Source organism: Lepidochelys kempii, chromosome 4 (genome assembly GCF_965140285.1).
Source record: "Lepidochelys kempii isolate rLepKem1 chromosome 4, rLepKem1.hap1, whole genome shotgun sequence".
NCBI classification, from domain to species: domain Eukaryota; kingdom Metazoa; phylum Chordata; order Testudines; family Cheloniidae; genus Lepidochelys; species Lepidochelys kempii.
The window spans coordinates 67,967,515-67,991,245 of NC_136383.1; the positions used below are offsets into that span (position 1 = coordinate 67,967,515).

At 41.5% G+C, this 23,731-nt stretch overlaps 1 protein-coding gene across 1 annotated transcript in view; it reads left to right on the forward strand.

The window, feature by feature from the left end:
- Positions 1-20,249: 20,249 nt before the first annotated feature.
- Positions 20,250-23,731, forward strand: part of ANXA10 (annexin A10) — a 122,710-nt gene continuing 119,228 nt past the window's right edge. Inside the window, exons 1-3 of the mRNA XM_073343188.1 lie at positions 20,250-20,511; positions 20,668-20,882; positions 21,119-21,394. Of these exons, the coding sequence (XP_073199289.1) occupies positions 20,250-20,511; positions 20,668-20,882; positions 21,119-21,394 (753 nt within the window). The remainder of the gene's footprint in view (positions 20,512-20,667; positions 20,883-21,118; positions 21,395-23,731) is intronic.

A 23,731-nucleotide genomic window follows, 5' to 3' on the forward strand; every position in this document is an offset into this window, starting at 1 on the left:
TTGCATATTATAAAGAAGATAAGTAAGGGTGAGGGGGATATTAACATGCATGGAACCAGAGGCTAGAAGTGCCAGCCAACATGGATTCCAGGCTTGTCAGGGCTCAGTATTCTGTTTCCAAAGTAGAAAGTAGCTTTGAACATATCTTAAATCTGGAAATATTCCAGACATTAGAAGGGAATGCTGACATTTTAGGCCTTTGAGATATGCCAGCATTCTAGTTTCCCTTTGATTTTTTATGCCTACACCTCCTCCTACACTGGAGAGCCCAGAAGCATTTTCTTTATCCAGTTTCTCCTCCTTCAATTTAGGGATCAAAACTAAATGTCATTAATAATGATGCTATTCCTTATTGTTAGTCACAGATAAACACATGGGGCACATTGCTTAATTCTTAAAATCTTTATAATAACTCTATTTGGTCATTTAACACACAGGTTCTAAAACTATGGTCTGTACAGCTGGCTGATCACATGGTACTGGCACTCCTTGTTTCTAGAAGCTAAATTGCAACAGAAGACAGCTAAAATACATTCAATACTTTCCTAACGTTACTTTTCCACATAAGCAATGGTTAGAGTTGTGCTAGGGATGCTACAGGATTGCAAATGGGAAGTGAAGCGGTCTCGTGTTAGTCACAATTCCCTGTCTGGTTTGCTCCTGCAGCAGCTCAGCTATACACTGCCCCTTTCTCAGGGCAGATTTAAAATTTATAATCACAGAATATCAAGGTTGGAAGGGACCTCAGGAGATCATCTAGTCCAACCCGCTGCTCAAAGCAGGACCAATCCCCATTTTTTGCCCCAGATCAACTTAACAGCCCCCTCAAGGATTGAACTCACAACGCTGGGTTTAGCAGGCCAATGCTCAAACCACTGAGCTATCCCACACCCCTACATAAGCTCTCATGTCACATCAAGCTAGGGGACTTATTTCCTTAGAATGACATAGCAAACAGCAATGAAACTACGGTGCCTTTCAAGGTGTGGTCTATTTTGATAGACTCCAGCTACACAACCAAACAGCCACAGTACAAGTGGTAGCATGCTCCCCTAATTCATGATAGGTACTTGAATTAGAACTACCTTCAAAGCCTGTAAGCCTCATAGGAATACCCGTTACCAGTCTTTTGTGATTTCTCTTTCTCCACTACACTATACTTGACCTTTTTAATGCCAAACTCAATGCAGACTGTTAGCTTATGTCAACTAATTGGAGTTATAAAGCTTAGTTTGGGACTGATAGAATAAAATCCTGTTGGAAATTCTGTGCAGTAAATTCAGGGGAATGTACAGTATGAAATGAAAAGCCTTATCTAGTACTTTTAATGGTACACTTTACATGCCAGGTAAATGAGCTACTGCCACAAATGATTTCATGTGTCAGCCAACCTAGCTTACTAACTATGCGAACATTCACAGAAAGATAAAAAAAAGTAAAGCTCTTAAAAAAACAAAAACTATGTCCTGTCCTTAATACATTCTTACTCTTTCTTATGAGCACAGTGTTGCTGTTTTATGTGTAAGTACAACATGAACATACTCTGCCTTGTTTAAGATATAGCAAAAACACTCCTACATCTCAAAGCACAGGAACAGTTTCCCACATGAGAGTTCAATTTCTCCTTTTTATATGGCTCGGAATGCCTGAAGGGCCATCTGCTGGCTAGTTGAAGATAATTATTCCTTCATTAGCACCTGTTCCATTTGAAAATCCTTGGAACTTCTAGTATGTCCTGTTAGTGTGGGCTGTTCCTTTTCTGCCTGGCAGAGAGTAGGGAAGCTGACCCACTACTAGAAAATTACTTGCTTACCAAACTTTCAATTTGTGTTTAGTGATTTTAGGTCACAGGAACTTCATTTGTTACAAGAACCCCAGAGAGTGCCTAGCAGAATATATTCTTATTAGAGCTGTTGATTCCAGATTCAGGATATATACCTTTGACAAGTACACAGTAGAATGGTAAAAAGAAAAGAAGTACTTGTGGCACCTTAGAGACTAATACATTTATTTGAGCATAAGCATAAGTAGTATGATGTGTTTTCTATAATCAAACACAGAAATAAGTCTAAGCTACTCTGAAAAAAAATCTTTGGTATTTTTATTTAAAATTTTATTGGCAAAACAGAAGGATTACAAGGCATGAGGGATGATATTACAGAATAATAATTTGAAAGGCGAATGATGATAAACTACTTCAAACATATCTTTCCCTTTCAGCCTCTGTGCCTTCTCCATTACCAACTGAACATTTAAAGAATAATCATTTGGACCGTTAGAAACTTCTATTCCCAGATCCTTTTCCTATCCTTTCCTGTAAAGGAAAGAGAACTGGCTAAACTTTGGCCTCTGGATATGAAGGGGAAAAATTAGGCTGTGTCTACACTACACAACTTTTAGTGACATGGCTGTCTCGCTACAGCTGTGCTCCTAAAAGCTGTGCAGTGTAGCCACTGTTTGCTGGCTCTCCTGCCAACAAAAAACTTCCACCCCCAATGAGCAGCGTTTGTGTTGTCGGCAGGAGAGTGTTCCTGCTGACAACGCCCTATTCACGCTGGCACTTGTCACAGCAAAACTTTTGTCTTTCAGAGGGAGAGGGCTTAGCATCTCTGAAAGACAAAAGTTTTGTCATTCAATTGCCAGTGCAGACATAGCCTTCGGCTGGCTGGGGGAGTGTCAGCAAATCATTCTTGTAGTCACTTAGCATTGTGCTAGGGTCTGAAGGCAGGGCTACACTAGAACTATTGGGCTACGTCTACACTTGTGAGTGTACACAGTTACTTGTCCATGTGTTGCTAGACTTGTACTCTGTACCCACACCAAGTATCCACATATGCTGTGCTGGGCATGGGTATACACTGTGCACTGGCATATTCCTTCATTCAAACTGCACCTTTTTGGTATATGACATTAGTGCCAACATTTCAGGAATGGTGTCCCAGAGGCCTGTGCACCACAGGGGACACTCTAGTAACTGCCTTACTGCACGTTGATGGAGCTGTTAGCCACCTTCATGCATTTGATGCTGGCAGCTCCCTGCCATCTCTCCTTTCTGCCAAACTGCGTTGGAGATAAAGAGCAAGTCCATGATGATGTCATTCTGTTCCTGCTACTGTTCACTGGACAAATGTTCATGCAGCATGGTACCAGACACTGGACGGAATCGGTCTATAGAGAGCTGACCCGGGGAGGAATGAAAATCCACTTGGGTCCCATGGAGCAGATGTTTTGAATGCAGGGATCATGACAGTATGCCCAAAGGTGGACCACCGTTTCTGGTCCTGGAGAATCAGCCTGGTGGGACCAGATTGTCTTGGAAACATGGAATGACAACCAATGGCTGCAGAAGTTCTGAATGAGGAAGCAGATAGTCATTGATTTGAGTGAGGAGCTTGCAGTGATTTTGTGCTGAGGTGAATGATAATGCATTGTAATGCCATCATTTAACAATGTTTTTGTTATGCTAAGTGCACTGTTCCAGGCTGGTTTATGGGGAGCACTTAAGCATTGTTAAAGTAGTTTTTAAAAAGTACTTTAGGGTTTTGGGAGGGAATTCACAAATTCCTTCCTCACAATGTTTTCTGGCAGCATTGCTCACAGCGCTTGTCAGGAGCCCTGCGTGATCATCATTCCCATGGTATGACTACTCTCCCATGGTTGTCAATAGTAATGGCTGTGTAACAGATTTATGTTACTTATTTGCTTGGGGCATTAGGTGATTTGGCTGAGGCCATAGGATTTTTAGGGAGGAGATGATGGAGCACATTACGTAACTGAGTTTTAAAGTTTTATTGATAAAATAATAAAATAACAGCGGAAAGTGATGGGTGCTCCCCACGTCACTCAGAGGAAGGAAGAAAGCGTTAGTGCTCCAAGCCCTAATTTACTTTTATATTTATATTTATATTTGTATTATTTGAGCCTGGCCAGGCCTGGGTGTAACGTAAGAAGAAGAGGGGGAGAGGTGGACAGGAGTTCTGTCCTGTGCGCACAGGTCATTCAAGTCCCCTGCCAATCTCCAAATTGTTCCAGCTCTTAGGAGGGTTTTAAGTCCTGGGTTCCTTTGTGGGTGTTCCATTCCGCGACCTCTGTTCCTGGTGCTCTTTGTACCAGCCCAAACAGGCTTCCTGTGGTCTTCTCCGCTTTCTCAAAACACAATGGCTCCAGGGACAGGAAAGCTCTGCTCCCCCCCCCCCCCCCAATTGTCTTGCCAGTGTTTTCCATCTCTGTAGCCATGGTTTAGTGTACTTTTTTTTTTATGGCTGGCTATAGCTAAATAAAATAATTTTTTAATCTAGCAGCGTAACCTTAAACTGGGGCCAGCATCTTATTGTTAAACTAAGCTTGCTAGCTGTAATGTTAAGCTAACCTGTTCTCTGCTCTTTTTCTCCTTTCCCCTTTGGCCTCTCGCAGCCTGCAAAAAAAATCCTCCACTCCCCACTCACACCTTTAACCCTTCCCTGTGTTTGCCCTGTGTTATGCTATACAAAGCACATGGGATCTTTTATAAGAGAGAAGGCAAATATGCCATATTTATTGAAAATACAACAGTTAGCATATGCTTATCAGTCACACAACATACACAGAAACACACACACACAAGTCCTGCAGATGGTCTTTATAGTTACCAGTCTGTTGTAGCTCAAGTCAATCTAATAGATTGAGCTTGAGTGAGGAGCTAGGCTCTTTCGGTCGCGATCTGATGCTCTGAGGTTTTGCAGGACTGAACCCCGAGTTTCATGGCAAAACACCCAATCTTTATAGTTGTAAATTCCCATTTGAGTCCATGCATTTTGCAATGTCATCCTGTAATCATTAGTTCTTAAGTGGTGTTAATCTTGGGGGGGGGGGGGTTGCTGTTATCATTTGATGGTTATTGTCAGGCTTCTCATTGTTATCTTCTATTTGTTGTCTTGGCTTTGGGGGTGCCTGCCTCACCTCTGAGGTCATCAATGCTACTAACATGTTTAGCCTCTGATACAATGGATATTTTCTGATTGTCTCCTGGTGTTTCCAAGTCTCTCACTTTTTTTTGACCATCTGGACGTGCATGCATTCCTCATTCACACAAACAGTCTCTCACAGAAACCTTCAAAGGTATACAGAATACATTGTAAATTAAGTGTTCAGAGTGGCAGCTGTGTTAGTCTGTATTCGCAAAAAGAAAAGGAGTACCTGTGGCACCTTAGAGACTAACCAATTTATTTGAGCATAAGCTTTCGTGAGCTACAGCTCACTTCATCGGATGCAATCGATGAAGTGAGCTGTAGCTCACGAAAGCTTATGCTCAAATAAATTGGTTAGTCTCTAAGGTGCCACAAGTACTCCTTTTCTTATTGTAAATTAAGTCTTGCTAAATCTTATAACTAAAACAATTCACATTGGGCCTCAACATTTCTCTAATCCATTTATCATAGACACAATACAAAATCTTGTCTTTTACTAACTAAACTTTATAACAGGTCCTAATTGTAATGCATATGAGAAACAGGATCCCAGTCTCAGACAGTCATTCCTTTCTTTTATTCAAAAAGGGTGGCTGGCAGAATGAAATCAAAGTTTACATCAAGTCTTATAGTACAATTATAAAATCCTGGTTCTACACCTGCAATGCTTGTAATAGCATTAGCAATATACAGTGCTAATCTGCCTTCCCAAAAAAACCCTGAGGGTGGGTCCGTGGGGGTGTAACAGCTGGGCGGGAGGAAAGAGGTCATAAATGCACTGATCATTGTCAGATATCTTCAATGTTATTTTACTTTTGTTTCTTTTCTCTTTATTGTTACGTAAATTATTAAGAAAGACAGACATTTCAGTTAAATTCTTCTCTGTTTTCAATGTGTTGCTTAGGACAACAATAGTTATTTTACAGTTTACTTCATTGTCAAGAAACCTTTAAAATAGCAAATTCATTGGCAGGAGGAGAGTTTGTGGAATGAAAGTGTTTGCATTTCCACGGCACCAGACTTTTAATAAATCACCGTCATGCGCTGTGAATTCTGCTACCCCATCCCAAAACTCTGGGAAGTATCATGTTGATCATACTTGGAAGACAAGGTACACCCAAGTGAAGTGAACAGTAACTTTTATTTATATATATTGAACCTAGATCAAAAACGGTGTTTGACAGGAACAAATGAACCCAAAAAAAAAGTTTGTAGCGAAGTGGGCAAACAACCATCTCCTTACTCTTCCCCTCCCCCTCGCCCTGCCAAGGGGATGGTGGTCGGGGGGGGAGACTGTGGATTATTGTACAGGAAGACAAATCGGGGACATCTACTGCATGGAATTTGGGGGCTGAGCAAAGGCTGAACTACAGCGATAGCATGGGGCTCATCACCTCCCTCCTTCATACTCTGAGGAGATGATGGGTTTTGGGTGCTGCAGAGTATGTTGTTCCAAGCATCCAGCATGCTCCTGTGTGGTGGGAGGTGGGGAGTGGGAATTCACTGCCTCAGCAGCAGTGTGGACAGCAGCTGGAAGAGGAAGAAAAGGGGGAGGAGGAAGAGGTGTTGCCCATTCTGAAGAGGAGCAGCGGCGATGGCAGTGGGTGGGCCCCAAAAGTGTTCCACCACCTAGTTGGACTGGGGATTACATGAGTGCATGGTCCTGTTCCCTTTGTGCATGCTCCCATTCCCTGTGGGCACACTCCCATTGCCTGTGCTGTCTCTCCATTTGCAGAAATGCCTCATCCTCCCTAACAACCCAATCCTGCTTTTCCCAAAGAAACTCCAGCTGCTCTTGATTCTTTCTGTCTATGCCAACAAGCATGTTCTCCAGAGTCCATCAGTATCTTCCTCTGTTACCTCTGATTTGCTGCTCCTGTCCTCTGAGATGAATGTGTTCCCTCCCGGCATCGGAATGCCCTGCCAAGTCAAACGCAAGACTAGCTTTATATTTTATTTCTTCTTTGCAGGAACCTAAAAAATCACGCCACCTAACATAACAGTGCAGCCAAAGGCCACAAGATGGATACTTTTTGGCATCCCATGAACGCAGCTGTTACAGCCCTCTTCTTTCAGACTACTTTTGCTGTCCACAAGGAAGGCGCCGAAGCTAAAAATGGTAAGATACAGTATATTAAAATGTTGTAATGTGTACAATGACTCCAGGGGTCAGCTGGGGTGTGTTACAGTTAGGGTGACCAGACATCCCGATATTATCAGGACAGTCCCGATTTTAGAAAATTTGCCGTGTGTCCCGACCTTACATCCGTCTGGAAGCCCTTTGTCCCAATATTGAGACTGTCTGGACTGCAGCCATAGTGTCACTGCTCACTGGTTCCTGGGGCAGCTCCCGGCCCCGCACCCACCAGCAGGAGCACCATGTGCTGCAGGGGCGGGGCTTGCAGATGCCAGGAGTGGGCAGAGAACCTTCTGCCCCCCCACCCCACCCCACCCAACCTGTGACCCTCGGAGCCAGACGGACCTGCCTGCCAGATGCTTCCCAGGATGGGAGCCGCCCCAGGTAAGCACCGCCGGGACTCCCCACCTCGCCCCCTGGCAGGTTCCTCTGGCTCTTCAGGTGGGAGGGCTCTGCGTGCTGCCAGCACCTGCAAGCCCCATTCTGTGGCTCCGGCAGCTCCCATTGGTGCTTTTCCCAGCCAATGGGAGCCATGGAGCTCGCGCTTGTGGTGGGTGCAGCATGTGGACAGTCTGGAGACTCCCCTCACCGCTCTCACCCTAGGAGCCAGAGACCTCCCAGCAGGGCTGGTGAGTGCGGCCAGGGAAGGGGGCAGGGTGTGATGGTGACTGTCTGGGAGGTGTGTGGAGGGCGCTGAGTAGTAGGGGAGGTTGTGTGTTTTGGGGTGCTAGGCAGTGGGGGTGTGCTGGGGGGGTGCTGGGCAGTGGGGGAGATCTGTGTGTGTCAGGACACTGAGGGTCTGTGTGGGGCATTGTGTAGCTGTGGTGGTGGGGCTGTGGAGAAGAGCACTGGGAGAGAGGAAGGGAGGGAGGGGAAATCTGTGTGCATTGGGAAACTAGCAAGTGGGGGTTCTGTGGGGGATGCTGGGCAGCTGTGGTGGGGCTGTGGGCAGGGGGCGCTGGGCAGGGTGTGTGTGCACAGCACTGTGCATTTGTGGTGGAAGGGTTGTGGGGGGCTCTGGGCATAGTGGATCCAGGGGGTGCTGGACAGGGGAGCTGTGTGGCGCAGCATGGGCCCACCCCCACGTGCCCCCTTTCATGGCTCTGATTGGGGCTGTGCACCGTTGTCTGTCTCCTTTCCCTCTCCCCCCCGCCCAGTGTGTCCTGATATTTCACTCTAGTGATCTGGTCACCCTAGTTACAGTTCCTTTAGGGAAGTGTTACTAGTTGTCCTTTTCTTCTTCTTCGAAGGGTAGAGAACGTAGCTGTTCTGAAAATATCAGACTGGAAAAGAGAAGAGGCTTTCTAGGCCTGTGGAGGATATACAGCCATCATTGCCAGATAAATATTTTGCTAATGGTGACTCCTCTACATAATGCTAAGTGGAGGGTTTGGTGAGCTATGAAGGTGGACCAAGCACATTTGCCCTGCCTTAAAACCCAAAGAACCAGCTTGAATTTCTGCTACTCCAAAAAGTTGCTGAATTATGCTTATGGGGAGGGGGTGCAATTTGAGAAGAATCCGCAGCCACATGCCCACAACATGCATTCAAAATAACAAATGCATTTTTTAAAAAACAAGTTTCCCATTTTTTAAAAATTGAAAATAATAGAGAACATCAGTACAACTGGTGAGTGGAGAACAGAATTAGTTATTAAGTACCGAGAACTCAAAACTAGGATATGTGCTTGCTTACTAAAACACATTTCTCTCTCTAAAAAACACACTGAAAACAGTGCAGTTCATATGACAGTGTCCCTAGAGAAGCTTCTCTGCATCTCAGAGGTACTGTAGCACAAACACAATGTGATATGACAGCTGCTGGAATAAATAGTCAAATTAAACAAGAATAAATTGCATAAATAAGTACATGTACTGTAAGCAAGTGCAGTCTGTCTAAGATCTGCAGTAAGTGCTGTATGTTCTTTTTATTTTCCAATTAATTTAATTAATTTGCACATATATTATGCAATAGCTGAGACCATTTCTTTTGTGGCTGGCTGTTCTTTCTTTATGAAAGGAGTCTGCATACACAGGAGAGTAAAAGGCATGATAAATTGCAAATATAAACAAACATAATGTGGTGTCCAATCATGTGGATTAGCAAAATAAAGGCAGATGGCAACAAATTATATCTAACACTTCTTTATTGTAAGCAATTCACTGTCATTAAGTGATGGGCAAATCTCCAAGGTTCAGAGGGAGTCATAGAATCATAGAATATCAGGGGTTGGAAGGGACCTCAGGAGGTCATCTAGAGCCTGGTACAAGGGTTTGTGTCTCATTCCCTGGATTGGCAAAGGCTAGAAACAAAACCGTGCACTCAGAAAAGTTTATCCTGAGTCATTCTACATCAATCACTGTGGCTGAGGACTGGCACTGGTGAATTCTGAAAGGAGTCCCATATAGCTCTCCTCCACCAAAGCACAATGTAGGCCTTTAATAGATTGGAGAGTTGGGCCACCCTCCAACTGAGGATTAGATAGAGGAAAGGTATTCTTCACCCAGGGTACCCCCCAAAAGTTTAAGAGTGATAATTTCAACACTGATTAGAGGATCTGGACATTCAATTCCCATTCATTGCTAATGAGAGCTGGTAGTCACATCCCTTAGGTAGCTTTGAAAATCTCACTCTAGAGTTCATTTCAGATATTTATCCTTGAAATCCACCCGATCAAGCTCTCCGGAGCTTTCCCATCTCTGCCACGCACTCTCAGACACTCTTGCTAATTGGAGCTTCCTTAACATAATTGTCCATTACAGTTGCAGTGCCACCTCAGTCCTTCATAATTACAAGTTAGTTCCAATTTTAAAATGTATGTTAGACACAACAGACCAAATTCCCAGCCACTGTAAATAGGTGGAACTCCATATGAACTGTACACATGTGTACCAGCTGAGGATGGGATCAGGAAGACAAAAAAACAAGGCAAAAACAAACTCCAAAATACCTTACTCTGTCACATATTTCTATCGTTTGTGTGAATCTGAAGCCCTGTGAAAACAGGCCAAAGATCTGATATAATTTTGGCCCCAAAAATCACAAGATCCAAAAAATATACAAGCAGAGCCAAAAGTACTTTGTCTATTGAAAACTAAGAATGGCTGCAGTTGGTAATTTGCAAAAGCCAAGTACTGTCCCAAATATGATTGAGAGAGCAACCTGGTTACTAACCAATGGACAAAGCTGATTTTACCTTTAGGGTTTCCTCTTTAGTTATAACTAAAATTATTAGAAGGAGATTTTTTTTAAGGTTCATGTTATTAAATTCCATGGGCCAGATCGTTTTGGGTCCATGACTGCGCATGGAGAGAAGAGAATTCAAAGGCACAGATCTGTAAAGGTACGTAGGCCGGATTTAGATGCATAAGTTCCATTTTTAGGCATCACAGTGATCCACAAAACCCCTGCTCAGCTTCTGCCTTGACCCTGTAGGTGCATAAATTCAATCAGTGCCTACATTTTGCAATAAAAGTTCCCTATGTGCATAACTTTCTGCCTCTGGGCACACAGGGAGACTTTGGCAAACCAGTAAAGTGCCTGAAACCACTATGGTTCATTGCTAAAAGCAGCCAAGTCAGCAGGCTGTAAATTAGCCAAGTCAGCAAGCTTAACTTAACCAAGGCAGGAGGGGAGAGGGGTTTTGGGGTGCCACAGAAAGGGCAGCTTGACCCCGCATCCTTCCTGATAAGAATTGTGTTGAAGTTGCTGATACATGCATCTTAGAAGAGTAGGACGTGCCTCAAGAATGTCTATTGGGGCCTCAAGGCTGCAAATTCTGGAAAAACCCACACCTGGTTAATCGATAATCAGAAGGAACCTCTTGCTTGCCCATTGGAACTGCTTGCTTAACAAGTTTTCTTTAAGGGACATGTCATTCTATTACTAATGTACAAATAAGGGGGGAAAGTTTGGGGTGGTTGGTCTCTTCAGGACTGGACTCTCCCTCTGGATGCATCTTGTGTTCCCCACTAGCAGACGGGGGGCTGCTGCTGTGCCACTTGAGAGCCACACTCAACTTTGGTAATTATTGAGGGTTGGGGGTGTTTTACTAACCTGTTACAGACATGTGGGTAAGTGCTTGAGACTAAATAAAGTTTAGCTTTACGTGAAAGCACTCGTGTTGTCCTGTTTGTGCCAGCCATCTATCGGTCGGACAGCCGTGTCTCCCCTGATTTGTTTCCTGACCCCACCTCACACAGAGTAACAGATACCAAGAGTTTTGGGTTGAAAGAACCCCGGGTAACATGGGCATGCTCATTGCCGCCTCTCTCTAGGCATCCCATATAATCCCCAGATTGATTCACCTACCTTGTCTGCAGGACCAGATCTGGTAGATCTGCTCAGAGGCTGCCTCCACACAAAATGGCCTGGAGGAGGAGGTGTTCACAGCCCACCCTTATAACTATATGTGGTTAGCACACTCATCCAGGACACGGGAAACCCCAGATTCTAGTCCTCCCTCTGCCTGATGAGGCAAAGGGATTTGAACAGGGGCTCAGGGATATTCTGATGTGGGGCTTCCTCAGTCTGTCCTGTTGAAGCTGTTCCCCTTTAATTAATGAAACAATTGAATAATTACACAGCAAGTGGGCCAGAGAAAGTGTGAGTATTGCAACATGTAAGTACCTTGGTGGATTGGGGCCAAAGAGCCTTCACTCCTCTCAGACACCATATACAAGAGCCAAAGATATGAGGAGTCCCCGTATTTTAAAGAGTGCAAGGATTGCTCCTCTGTGGCCTCAGGAACACACATCACCCCTAAAGGTGTAGGGGGCATTACTCAGTGTAATTTTCTAGTGAAGAGAAACCCTCTGATGCTTTTTCAGTGACATCACTGAGGTTCAGGTGTGTTTAGGGCCCTTCATACCTGAAAGGAGGCAAGAGGGTGAGTGAGCAAATGTCTTTTACACCCTGCTCCGAAAGAAAGTGCCACATGTTGTACAAGGTCAGTACTCACACCCTTTGTAGGCTTTGGATTCATTTGCAAAGAAACTAATAATATGACAAATTCTAGCCCAACCCTTCTCCCCAGGTTTTTCCTGAAGACGCCTACCTAGGACCCTCTGCCCACAGAGCCAATCCAACCTCCTCTGAAGACATGGTAGAGTTAACAAGCTGTATGTGCTGCTGTGGATCACCAGGAACCTATTAAAAGAGTTCCCCAAAGGGTTCCAATCCTTGTTGACAGGGGAGGTCAAAAGAAGAGTCCTGCCACCCACTTAGGTAGGATTTGGCCTATTGAGAGTAAATCTAGAGAGACAATAATGAAACAGAAACATTAGTTTGTATTGCATCTTCTTTTTGCCTACAAAATGTATGACGTATCCTTGGACTATTGGAGTATTCTCCTGTCCTGGATCAATGGCTGTCTTTAATGTAAGACCTTTTATCAATGGATTATAATCAGAAGCAGAGTAGCTTTTTTGGAGAAGGACTTTTTAGAGGAAAAGTGGTTTCCATTATTGACTTTCTTTGAATATAAATGATTAATTACTAGGTCATCTAACCCTCAGGAGGGATACGGTTTATTGACCATTACTCTCCTTCTTCGTATTCAGTATTTTATTTTGTGTTGTAATGTTTGTGTGTCAATAAACACATTTCTAAAAATCAGTATACAGTACACAGTTTCATTTATCTTTCTCTAAATTCTTTTACCAGTGACAGCTGACATGATGCTTAACACAACATGTTTTTGTCTATGCTGAGTGTAAAGATGATGTTAACATTGTGCTAGTTAACATAACTTCTCAAAGTCATATTTTAACTTGATGTAAGTTTCAAGTGAAGACAAACCCAGAGAGGCCACACACAGGGATTCCACAATTCTGCATGCCATAAAACTGTGCTCCACAGTGCAAAGTGAGAGTTTGGGGCATACTTGGAATAGGCAACAATTATACAATTCCATAGGTCTAAAGCCCTCTGGTATTCAGAGCCACAGCTGCTACCACCCCCCAAGAGCCACAGCAGTGACAGAAGAGCAGCTATATGACTTATCTCCATCAAACAACAATGTTGTTGGAGCAAATTTCTTCTCCTTCAATCTAACTTAGATCCTCTGCAGAAAGCCCAATGGTATGACCTATTCATGGAGAAAGGTTCAGCAGTATTCGACCCCAACAGCAATTTTTTGTATCTAGAGGTTGTAAAGTCTAAGCATGTCCCACGTTGTTTTGCAGATAACTCCCAGAAATTATAGACCATGGTACATGATCAAAGAAAGTAATAGGATAATGGGATCAACCTGGAATATACTTATATTAGACAGACACCTGAAATAATTTTATACATTAAGAAACAATCTCTTTGCCTCAGGTAGTTGTTTATTGTAGGATTCATGTACTCCTTCCAGGATATATACCCCTTCCTCTTCTTTAAGAGTGCTATTCATGTCTTCTGACTCAGAAAAACATCGTGATTGGTTACAGAAGCCAATAGAAATGTTTTGTTAGCTTTCAGTCATTACCAATGTTTCCACGCATGTATGGTTTTTAAATGTCATCTTTTAAAAAATAAATCTTTATTGACAAATAACAGAATGTTTCTTCATTCTGAATGTTAAAATCTGTACTGCATAATCATAATAGTATCATTGTGAATCAAGTCCCTATGGTGACTGACCCCCTTCCTTTCTATTGTAAATATATTGGGAATCCTGCTCCCAGCAGAAAATTTGGATCTCTTGCCTGGGTCTTGATAAAATAAGTGAGGGTAGTTACAGTTATTTTAATATTGTTCTCCATTTTCTTGGTGCTGTGCACAAATGGATTTTTGCACACCTTCAGAGGGGCAACTGAAGGGGGAGGAAATCTCCTCTATATTACTGTACAATACATTTGTTACTTTAATAGTTCCAGCATTTTATTGTTCTATTTACATCAAGTTATTCGCTGAGTGTCCTTCCTTACATAATGTTCTAATTGGGAAGCTCAGAAATATAACAGGAAGTGTCAGAGATTTTAGGCATCCTTTTTTTTCTTATTATGACATGAATTTCAAGTGCTATACTGGGGATTTTTTTGGCCATGAAAACTAAAAAGGAAAAGGTCCAATGTCATTTAAAAAAGAGAATTAGTTTAAGGTCATAAGTAAACGTGTGTAACCAGTGTAACACTGATAACTTTAGGAGGACTTTCTTTCCCACAAAAGAAACCCTTCTCATCATAATGAGGAGAGGTTTGTTCATATATCCAGGGAACTTTTAAGAGATTGAATTAATTGTGTAATATTCAACTTTACTATACTTATACTGTTAATAAAGGCCTTGATTTCAATTACAAAGGGGCAATTTTCAAAGGAAAGGCAAAATATTTCACAAAGGCTATCACATACTTTGAAACCTTTGGCTTACTGAGTTGGTATCCAGATTACTTATCTCAGATTCTTTGTTTCCGCTCATCCATTTCATTGGAATATATAAGTCTGATCCAAAGTCCACTTATGCCAATAAGACTCTTGCCTGATCAGAGTTTTAATGTTATGTTATATTCCAATCTTTCTTTTTCATCTTTCAACCATCTTTTCCATTATGGCTGTTAAGTTGGCAATGATCTCCACTGTATTTTACTCTCTTACCAAGTTCTGAGTCAGCATTTCTTCAACAACTTCCTCTGCACTTTGACCTTCATCTTTCCATCCTTTTTCTCAGTTTTTGAGATGAGCAACTTCTATTGGTTCAACATTCTGGAAAAAAATCTTTACAAAATTGATCAACCACTAGAAAATTGTATATTAAATATCTTGCTGGTTTTTTGCTTGTTTACAGATGTAAAAACAGGCAGGACAGCTGCTCACATTGCATAGATCAGCCCCATATTTTTACCATATAAAACTGATTTTAATGATTTCACACTTAGTATCTGAACTATTACAATGGTGGTGGTTAGAGAATCCTTCCTTTAGTGTAATGCAGGTCAATGACAACAGTGTCAGGAGTCATGGGATATTATTTGCTTTTGTTTCATGATTCTAGACAGAGAAGAAGTGGGTTAGGAACATGTACAATAAAATGCAAAACTATTCCAAATTGAAAAGTTACTAGATTCTGTTACAACCTTGAATATATGCCAATTTTTGTGGAAAGTTTTTCTAAAATATGCAGATTTTTTGAGTAATAACAGGCCTACTTCATAGTAGAAATGGGCAACTTTTGAGTGACAAATGTGTGTTTCTTCCAAGACATCTATTGAAAAAAAATGTTTCCGAACTGTAAGCAAAAGGTGGACAAATGGAGGATGAAATGAAAGTGCCAACTTTTCAGGTGACAATTCTGCAAAACATATACTTGGTTTTGCAGAAATTCACCAAACTCTGCTGTTGAGACCCTAACCTGCTTGTGGAAAACCTGAAACTCCAGAAGATTACACAGTTTCAACTATGAGAAATTAAAGCAGTTTTTAAAATGAAGTTTTAACTTTCAGCAAGTGAGAACAGGGTATAAGTAGACTACTCTTTACAGAGAAAAGAAAGAAAGGGGATGAAAGGCAGGCATGATGAGGAAACAGCATGGAGTTAGAGAAGGAAGCAGAACACTTTGTTGAGCATTTGTTCCATAAACCCAAAGTACAGAAGTTACAAAACCTGGACTCTGCTGAATTGACTGGGAAGTATTGCACTAGTGTAAAGTAGCAACAAATATACTAACTGAGCTGCCCTCCTTTTGGATCAATATAGTGCACAACCTGCTGATCAAAGTTTTTTTGAAGAATGCGTTTCTCCCTCCCTGTTAGACTCTAGTTCTACTAACGTTTCACCAGGAGGAGAAAAAAACTACAAGTTCAAACTTCTGGAAGGTGAAAAGGATGGAGAAAGATTGAACCTTATGAGATTTAGAGCTAGTTTTTAGAACCAGGCAGCACACGCGAGCTGTTCCTGAGGGTGCATAGACAGGGCATGCATAGACAGAAACATATTTTCACAACACCTCAGTGTACAGCCATGGGTACTGCAGACAAGGATAAGAACATATACACACATAGCTTGGAGTAGCTATGCTCTGGAGTTGTTTGAAAGCACTCACAATGAGCAAACACTATTTTGGAGATAAATTCAGGACAGCTTAGCCCTGGTCTCCACAGGGCGGGGGAGGGGGTGGAATCGATCTCAGTACGCAACTTCAGCTACGTGAATAACATAGCTGAAGTTAACAAATAAGTCCTCCTTTTCTTTTTGCGAATACAAACTAACACGGCTGCTACTCTGATAGCTGAAGTTGACATACTTAGATCTACTTACCGTGGTGTCTTCACCGCGGTGAGTCGACTGCTGCCACTCCCCTGTCAACTCTGCCTGTGCCTCTCATGGCAGTGGAGTACAAGAGTAGATGGGAGAGCGCTCGGGGATCCATTTATCACATCTAGACTAGACACGATAAATTGACCCTGCTGGATTGATCACTGCCCGCCTATCCGGCGGGTAGTGTACACATACCCTTAGATACTAAGGCTTTCCATCCCCAAGAGGTAGAAAATTTCAAACACAAAGGGACCTGGGAGCAGGTGACCAAAGCTTCTAGCACACTGTGGTTCAGCAGTGTTTAGGAACTGCCACACCTGGAAGATGATGAAAGACTGAGTGAGTGGAAGATTTTCCACCCTGCTCCAAAATAGATCTACACATGCTCTGCAATGTAGCCTCTATAATTGTTACCCAGCAACTACAGAGGTTAATTTATACCAGACTTTGTATGTTCATAGTTCCCTAATTTAGCACAAATTTGAAATAATAGTGTTCTTCCGTGGATGAAGGAGTATAGAGCGTCACCCTGCCTTGAAGTAGGAAGGCCTGGTTGTGATCTGTTGTGACTGACTGATGACTATTGCTCTACAAGGTTATACAGAGGCTATAGAGGCATTTGAATGTGCTACTGATAGTGAAGCCATATGGCTTTTCAATCCATTGATCCAAGGGCTTGCCGTTTCCATTTTGAGGTAGGATAAACAACAAAATGATAACAACTGAGCAAATACAATTCAACTGTGTCCCATTTTAAGAAAGCTATTTTAAAAAATGGAATTCCTGAACAGTCCCATCTATTTTTAAAAAATCAGCTGAAGCTTTTGTCACCTATCAACAGCATTCCAAATCGCAGCATACCGTCTACTACACATTATAAAATATGATTTGGAATATCATTGGAGCTTTAAGGAATACGGAGGGGATGCAGACAGCATATTCGTTGATCCAGTCGGAACAAGATGAGAGAAATTGTAAGTTAATTGTCTACAACCTACTAAGCATTTTTAACATGATAGTATAATGAATAGTCTCAAGGAGTCTGGTCTGAAGAGTAATCATTTTTTATTCTCAACTCCCTAATTTTTAAAAGGTCAGTCAGCCCACTGTGGTTTTTACACTGACATTCATATTACACGTTGCTTTCCTACATTAAGAGCAACTGTTTAACAAAATATAGTGATTGAGAGTGAGCTCTCTAGTAGTGACTTTAATGGGTTGGGGAGTTAATTTTCCATGACCCCAAATTATCTTTTTCCTGGATCTAAGGTCTCTGTTGTCTAGAACTACCTTTATACAGTTACTTTAATACTAACGGGGTTCTTTTCTGGTTGTTCCTATAGACAATTTAGCCTAAAATTCCTCAGAAGTGTTAATTCCCTTTGGGTGCTTCAACTTTGGTCATGCTACTTGAGACACCTATTAGAGCCTGATATTTTTGTTCTTAGAACAATGCTAGCAAAACTGTGCTATAGATTTAACCACACCATATGTACTTACAGACTGAAAATACTTTGCCATATGAGTTAAGAAAACTATGAAAAAACCCAGCTAGCAACCGTCATGTTTAGCAATGTAGTGGTGCTGGAACAATTTGTATAGTCGGGGTGCTGAGAGCCATTGAACCAAACTGTAAACCCTGGATATGATGAAACCCGCTTTAAGCCAGGGGATGCAGCAGCACCCCCAGCAGCTCTAGTTCCAGCACCTGTGCAGCTATGTATACATTTAGCAAATGTTTAGCAAGGCATATGCTGTACCTAGAATGCCGCTGCTCACACAGTGTACACTGGGCTTAATGGTTCAGTAGCTTCTCAGCCATTATTTATTATATATAAATATAATAAAATAATAGTCAGTTATGCACCAAGTTGGGTTCCGATTTTCTCTCATGTACTGAGGTTCATTTCTAATTGTTTTTACAAAAATGTTTATTTTGTACAAAATATATTCTGTAAAATAACTATATATTTGTAGCCCATTCATTATGATTCATTATGGCCCCAATTAAGCAAGGTAAATAACACTTCCTTATTTACTTTCTCCGCACCAGTCATGATTTTATAGATCTCTAACATATCGCCCCTTAGTCATCTCTATTCCAAGCTGAAAGTCACAGTCTTATTAATCTCGCCATATAGAAGCTGTTCCATACCCCTAATCATTTTTGTTGCCCTTTTCGGTACCTTTTCCAATGTATCTTTTTTGAGATGGAGTGACCAGATCTGCACACAGTATTCAAGTATTTATATAGAGGCAATATGATATATTCTGTCCTATTATCTATCCCTTTCTTAATGTTTCCCAACTTTATGTTCGCATTTTTTGACTGCCACTGCAAATTGACTGGGACCTAAGAGCTAGCCCCTGGCTAGCCCATCCTATTGTAAGCAGTGGTGTGGAGGGACACCACCCCAGCAAGAAACCAAGAGTCACAATGCCTCCCAGAGCTCCCTGCTTGTGCTTGGGTACATGAGGGTATAATTTGATATACCCCTTTAAAAGGTACACCATAATCTTCACATAGTTAGCCAACTCTGCTGGTGAACCCACAGTGTCGGAAGAGGCAGAGCACAGAGGATGCTGTTCTGTCAGGCCCTTTCACAAAATGCAGAAGGGAAGAAACTCCTCACTTCCATGCCCCAGCATGGTCGCATAACTGCTGACTTGCATTATGCATTCTTAGCAGGCATGTGGTCCAGCACTGTCAGAAATAAAGACATGAAATTAAAGCACTAAATTAGTAAAATATTTAGTAGCAATTACTAATTTAGTATCAAACCCCAATTTGTTGTTGTTGTTAATGTATTAATAAAACTTGCCAAATGTGTGCAAGCAGTTGTATGTTAGGTACAGGAAAATGTTCACTTTGATCCTAGATTATGGTTCTGCCCACTGTAAAAACACAAAGTTCAGATCCAGATCTGGGGTTTATTGACTTCAAATGGAAGTTGACTGCATGCAACTGACAAGATAGGCTGGTGGGTTTGTTATCCAGGGGCCTGATTTTCTTCCCACAATAGAAAATTAATTCCTATTGAATCATATCAATGTGTTTCATTCTTATCTTGCTGGGGACATAGGGGCAATTATTAGTTTTTCATATCTTCATGTGAATTTATAATACAGTGACATGCTTAAATCCAGTTTTCCTTAATCCACATTAGTGCAATAATTTTACTGATGCTCTTAATTAGTTTGATTGGCCCCAGATAGAAATAATTTAAGGAAACTTTCTCCCTGACACTGAGTAAAAAATTCAGTTGAAAATGACTAGGATCTCCAGGTTCACTTTCTAGGCCCAATCCTGCAAGCCCTTTGTGCACAGGACTTTCATTGAAATGAATGGGCTTTCCAGGCAGAGTGCTTTCAATAGAAGTTCCGCTGCAAACACCCATACTTAATAACCTCGCTGTGAATACAGGCTTAGGTCATCCACTTGGGTACAGAGAAAGAATAAACTATCTGTACCATTATTTATCTATACTTGGTATAGGTCATGATCACTAATTAACATTCAGGCCAGTCATTATTATTTCCCCCTCCTTCTTCGTGAGCACTTGCTGCTCCAGGATCCATTACAACTGTAGGAGAGTTATTCTTTCTCCTCAACTTCCAGGGATGGAAGTGCCTCTCTCTCTCACTCTCTCTTTTATTTTTTAATTCAGTTTCTTCAAGTTCTGTCGTTGAGGGCGGCTGTTCAGAGTGCTGCTCTTTTCCCCAACTTCCCAGTCTCTTGTATTCACTAGGAGAAGCAGGAAGCTCTTCTTAGCTCTCCTCTCTTGGTCTCCAGGCAGGAGCTTTTTCCAGTATGTTTTTCTCCCATTTCCCAAAACCCTTAATAGAAATTTTAGGTCAGGGGACTTCAAGTAACCAGTACTGAAGAGAAAACAAAATACTGTAGCAGGACACTGTGGATGAGCTAAATGGCTAAGTATTTTTCCTTCAGTGTTGATTCCACACCGGATATTAGTCATACTGATCAGCTGACATTTACTGTGTGCTATGTGCTGAATAACTGCACACCTGTAGAACGCTTCTTGAATTTTGTTCCAGTTACATTGCATACAGCTCTTCATCTGTTTAATGTTATCAATGAAATCCTAAGTAATGAACTAAATATCAACCTAAAGGACTGCAGAGGTCAAACATATGGCAATGCTAGTAACATGTCTGGCATTTATTCTGGTGTGTAAGCTCGGGTAATTGCAGTCAATGAGAAAGCAGCGTACATCCCATGCATGACCCACTCACTAAATCTATGTGGTGTTGCTATTGCAGAGTCATGCACTGATGCAATTACATTTTTTGGATTTGTCCAAGAACTGTATGTTTTTTTCTCAGGTTCAACTTATCGCTGGGGCCTGTTGCAAGATTCTCTGAAAGAGGAGACATCTGAGACCAGTAAGAGAGAACTTCTCCCAAAGCACCTCAGTGATACAAGGTGGTCAGCTCGAGTGGATGCACTTGACAGTTTATCATGCAACTACAAAAGCTATAAATCCGTGCTTCAGGCTTTTGGTCCGGACACTGTGCAGAACAGTGAAAAACGAGCAGAGGTAAACTCATTAGTTGAAACCATGGATCAGCTGGAGACTGCATTAATGACAACATTTTGGAGTAGTATTCTTACAAGAGTAAACAAAACAAGTCATCTTCTGCAGTCTGAAACAATGGACTTAGGCACAGCTGTGATGCTGCTGAAGTCACTATCTGAGTTTGTGGAAGCACAACAAAATAGTTTTGAGGAATACCATGAATCTGCAATGTCTTTGAGTTCTACACTAACTTTCAGGTAAAGCAGCAGCATCATCCAAAGCGTATGGCTGATGATAGTGAAGAACCTGCTGTTGTGCTGACAGGGGAAAAGACATTCAAACTTGAATCATTCTACACCATAACTGATTCACTTGTCAGCCATCTCAACAGAAGAATGCATGCACATTCAGAAATAAACAAACATTTCTGTTTCTTAACAGGTGACCTTGACAGTACTGCTGTTAAAGAGCCTCTCAGAAGATTAATTGAATTCTACTCAGGTAACCTCAATGAAGAGATCTTTGAAGAATGGGTACAGTGGTGCTCACTTGTAAAGCAGCTTGCCTCCAAGCCATTATCACAAGCTCTGTCTACAACACTGCAAATGCTGACCATAATGAACATGCAAAATTTTGCAAAGAGCCTTTCCAAATGTCTTTGTTGCAGTACACATTTACACTACCAGTCTCAAACTGCAGTGGTGAAAGGTCTTTTCACATTTAAAAAGGACAAAAAGTGCTTTACGTGCTACAATGGTTCAAGAAAGACTTAACGGTCTTACTCTGTTATCCATTGAATCTGAGATGGTAAACTCTACAGACTTCTCTAGTTTAATTGAATCGTTTGCTGCAGCAAAGGCACATCAAAAAAACTGAAGAAAACTTTCATACATTTTATTTACAGCATCATTCTTCATACTAGTCTTGCTTCAGATGAGTAATTTGTATATTACATAGCAAGTATTAATGTGAGTAACTTAACTCAACCAAACCACTTTGTGTAGCTATCGTTAATAAAACCTGTGCAGCTATGTGCTGTGTCAAAGACAATTTCTGTGTCGATCTCCTGGCTTTTACAATCATTCCCCAGGGGGACCCCCAAATATCTTTGGCGCTGGGCCCACAAAAAGTTAATCTGGCCCTGCACAGAGGAACCTTCGTTTTCTGTGTTTGTAGGCCAAGGTGCTCAGAGGTAGAAAGAGAATAGGATAGTGGGAATGCCAGCATTTTTCTGACATATATCTGAGTGATTACTTAGAATGAGACGCTCTGAGGAGGAGAAAGAGGGGAAGTCCCTAAGCTTGTGGGAGGAATGCTCATGCAGCAAAAAGCTTCCATGCCTGGAGACAATTGGCACATGTATCAGCTCCAGAGCATGTAGTGTGACCAAATAACAAGGCAGAAAGACAAGCATGCGGGGACAATTGCCCTATGGAACCACCTCTGGAACCACAGCAACAGTGACATAGACAACTGAAGATTCTGGAATTTCCTAGGCCTGCTTATCTCCTAAATTTGTCCCCTTCCTAAAATGTTCTCTATTCTCTTCAAGAGCAATTTGATACCCTGCTTATTTCTTTAAGCTCTTCTCCCATTATATCATCCTGTCAGGGAACCATTCCATGTGATTTAGGTGAGCGATCATTCAGCTCCAATGATGAATGCTTGAAAGAGTACTCGTTATACATGGCTTGCAGCAACTCAAGAAGACCCAAGTATTTTTGTAAAAATTATTTGTTAAACAATTATGAATAACTTTAAAATTAGTAAGAGTCATGATTGGTTCCTGGACAGAAAAGGCCAAATCTGGTGAAAACATTGTCTGTGATGAGTGGTTCAACAAGCTGTATTTACAACTACTTCTCAAGAAACATACTGCAGCTGTTTCTGCAAATGTATCTGCCGTAATTAGCTATACATCTCTCCAATGTGATCAGCTACTGCCCTTGAAATGGTCCATCCAGATGGCCACAAATCAATGGAGCAATACCACAAAAAACGTTCCTCATATTAATTTGGATAATTAGGTTAATTCAGTCCAGGTACCTTAGCACCAAATTTATGTTTGCTTTCAGTGAATAACCGACTGAATTATCTTACTGGCAGAAATATTAACCAAAAAGCAAATTTTAAATGAATATTGCAGAATGTTTGCAGGAAGTGAAATGTGAATATATTTTCAGAAGCACTGATACTGGAAATCCAGTTCTAACAGTTATGATAATCTGTTCACAGAACTGAAATGTACCATGTGATCTATGTATCCAGTCAAAACTGCTTGAATTTTGAATACTCACAATGAACTGGTCACAGACTAAAATCAATAATTATTTGCAGATATTTGGCAATGAATTTTGAATAATGAATACATTTTATATTATGGACAATCTGTGAAGAGAAAAGGGGGCAAAGTTCATAAAATAAAATATGCTTTACAAATTATTTACCAGTCTCTAACTACAGCTAATATGGCCATATAACTTTTGACCATCTCCTCAGCCCTCACAGTTTTCTCAAAATTTCTTCCTTGCTCCTCATTTTCCCTTACAACCAATGCTGGAGTTCAGTTTGGCAGATCTGAAAGAGGATAATTGAAGCTTGGATTTCTGTGTGAATTGTTCAACGACCCCTACTCACCTCCCATTTGAGAGAGAAATAGCACAAGTTGAAAAATCATGAAAAGTCAGTAAATTCATGGCTTCATTGACACTGTTTCCAAGTAATGGTTATTTCCTTTTCCAAGTAATGAGAAAAGTCTTGTATCTCAGATACCACTTTATGGTAACTGTTGGCAAATGTTGATTTTTTAAAAATAGTTACCATGTATGTGTCTATCTAGAGAAGAAAGACTTTTGAAGAAAATACATTTA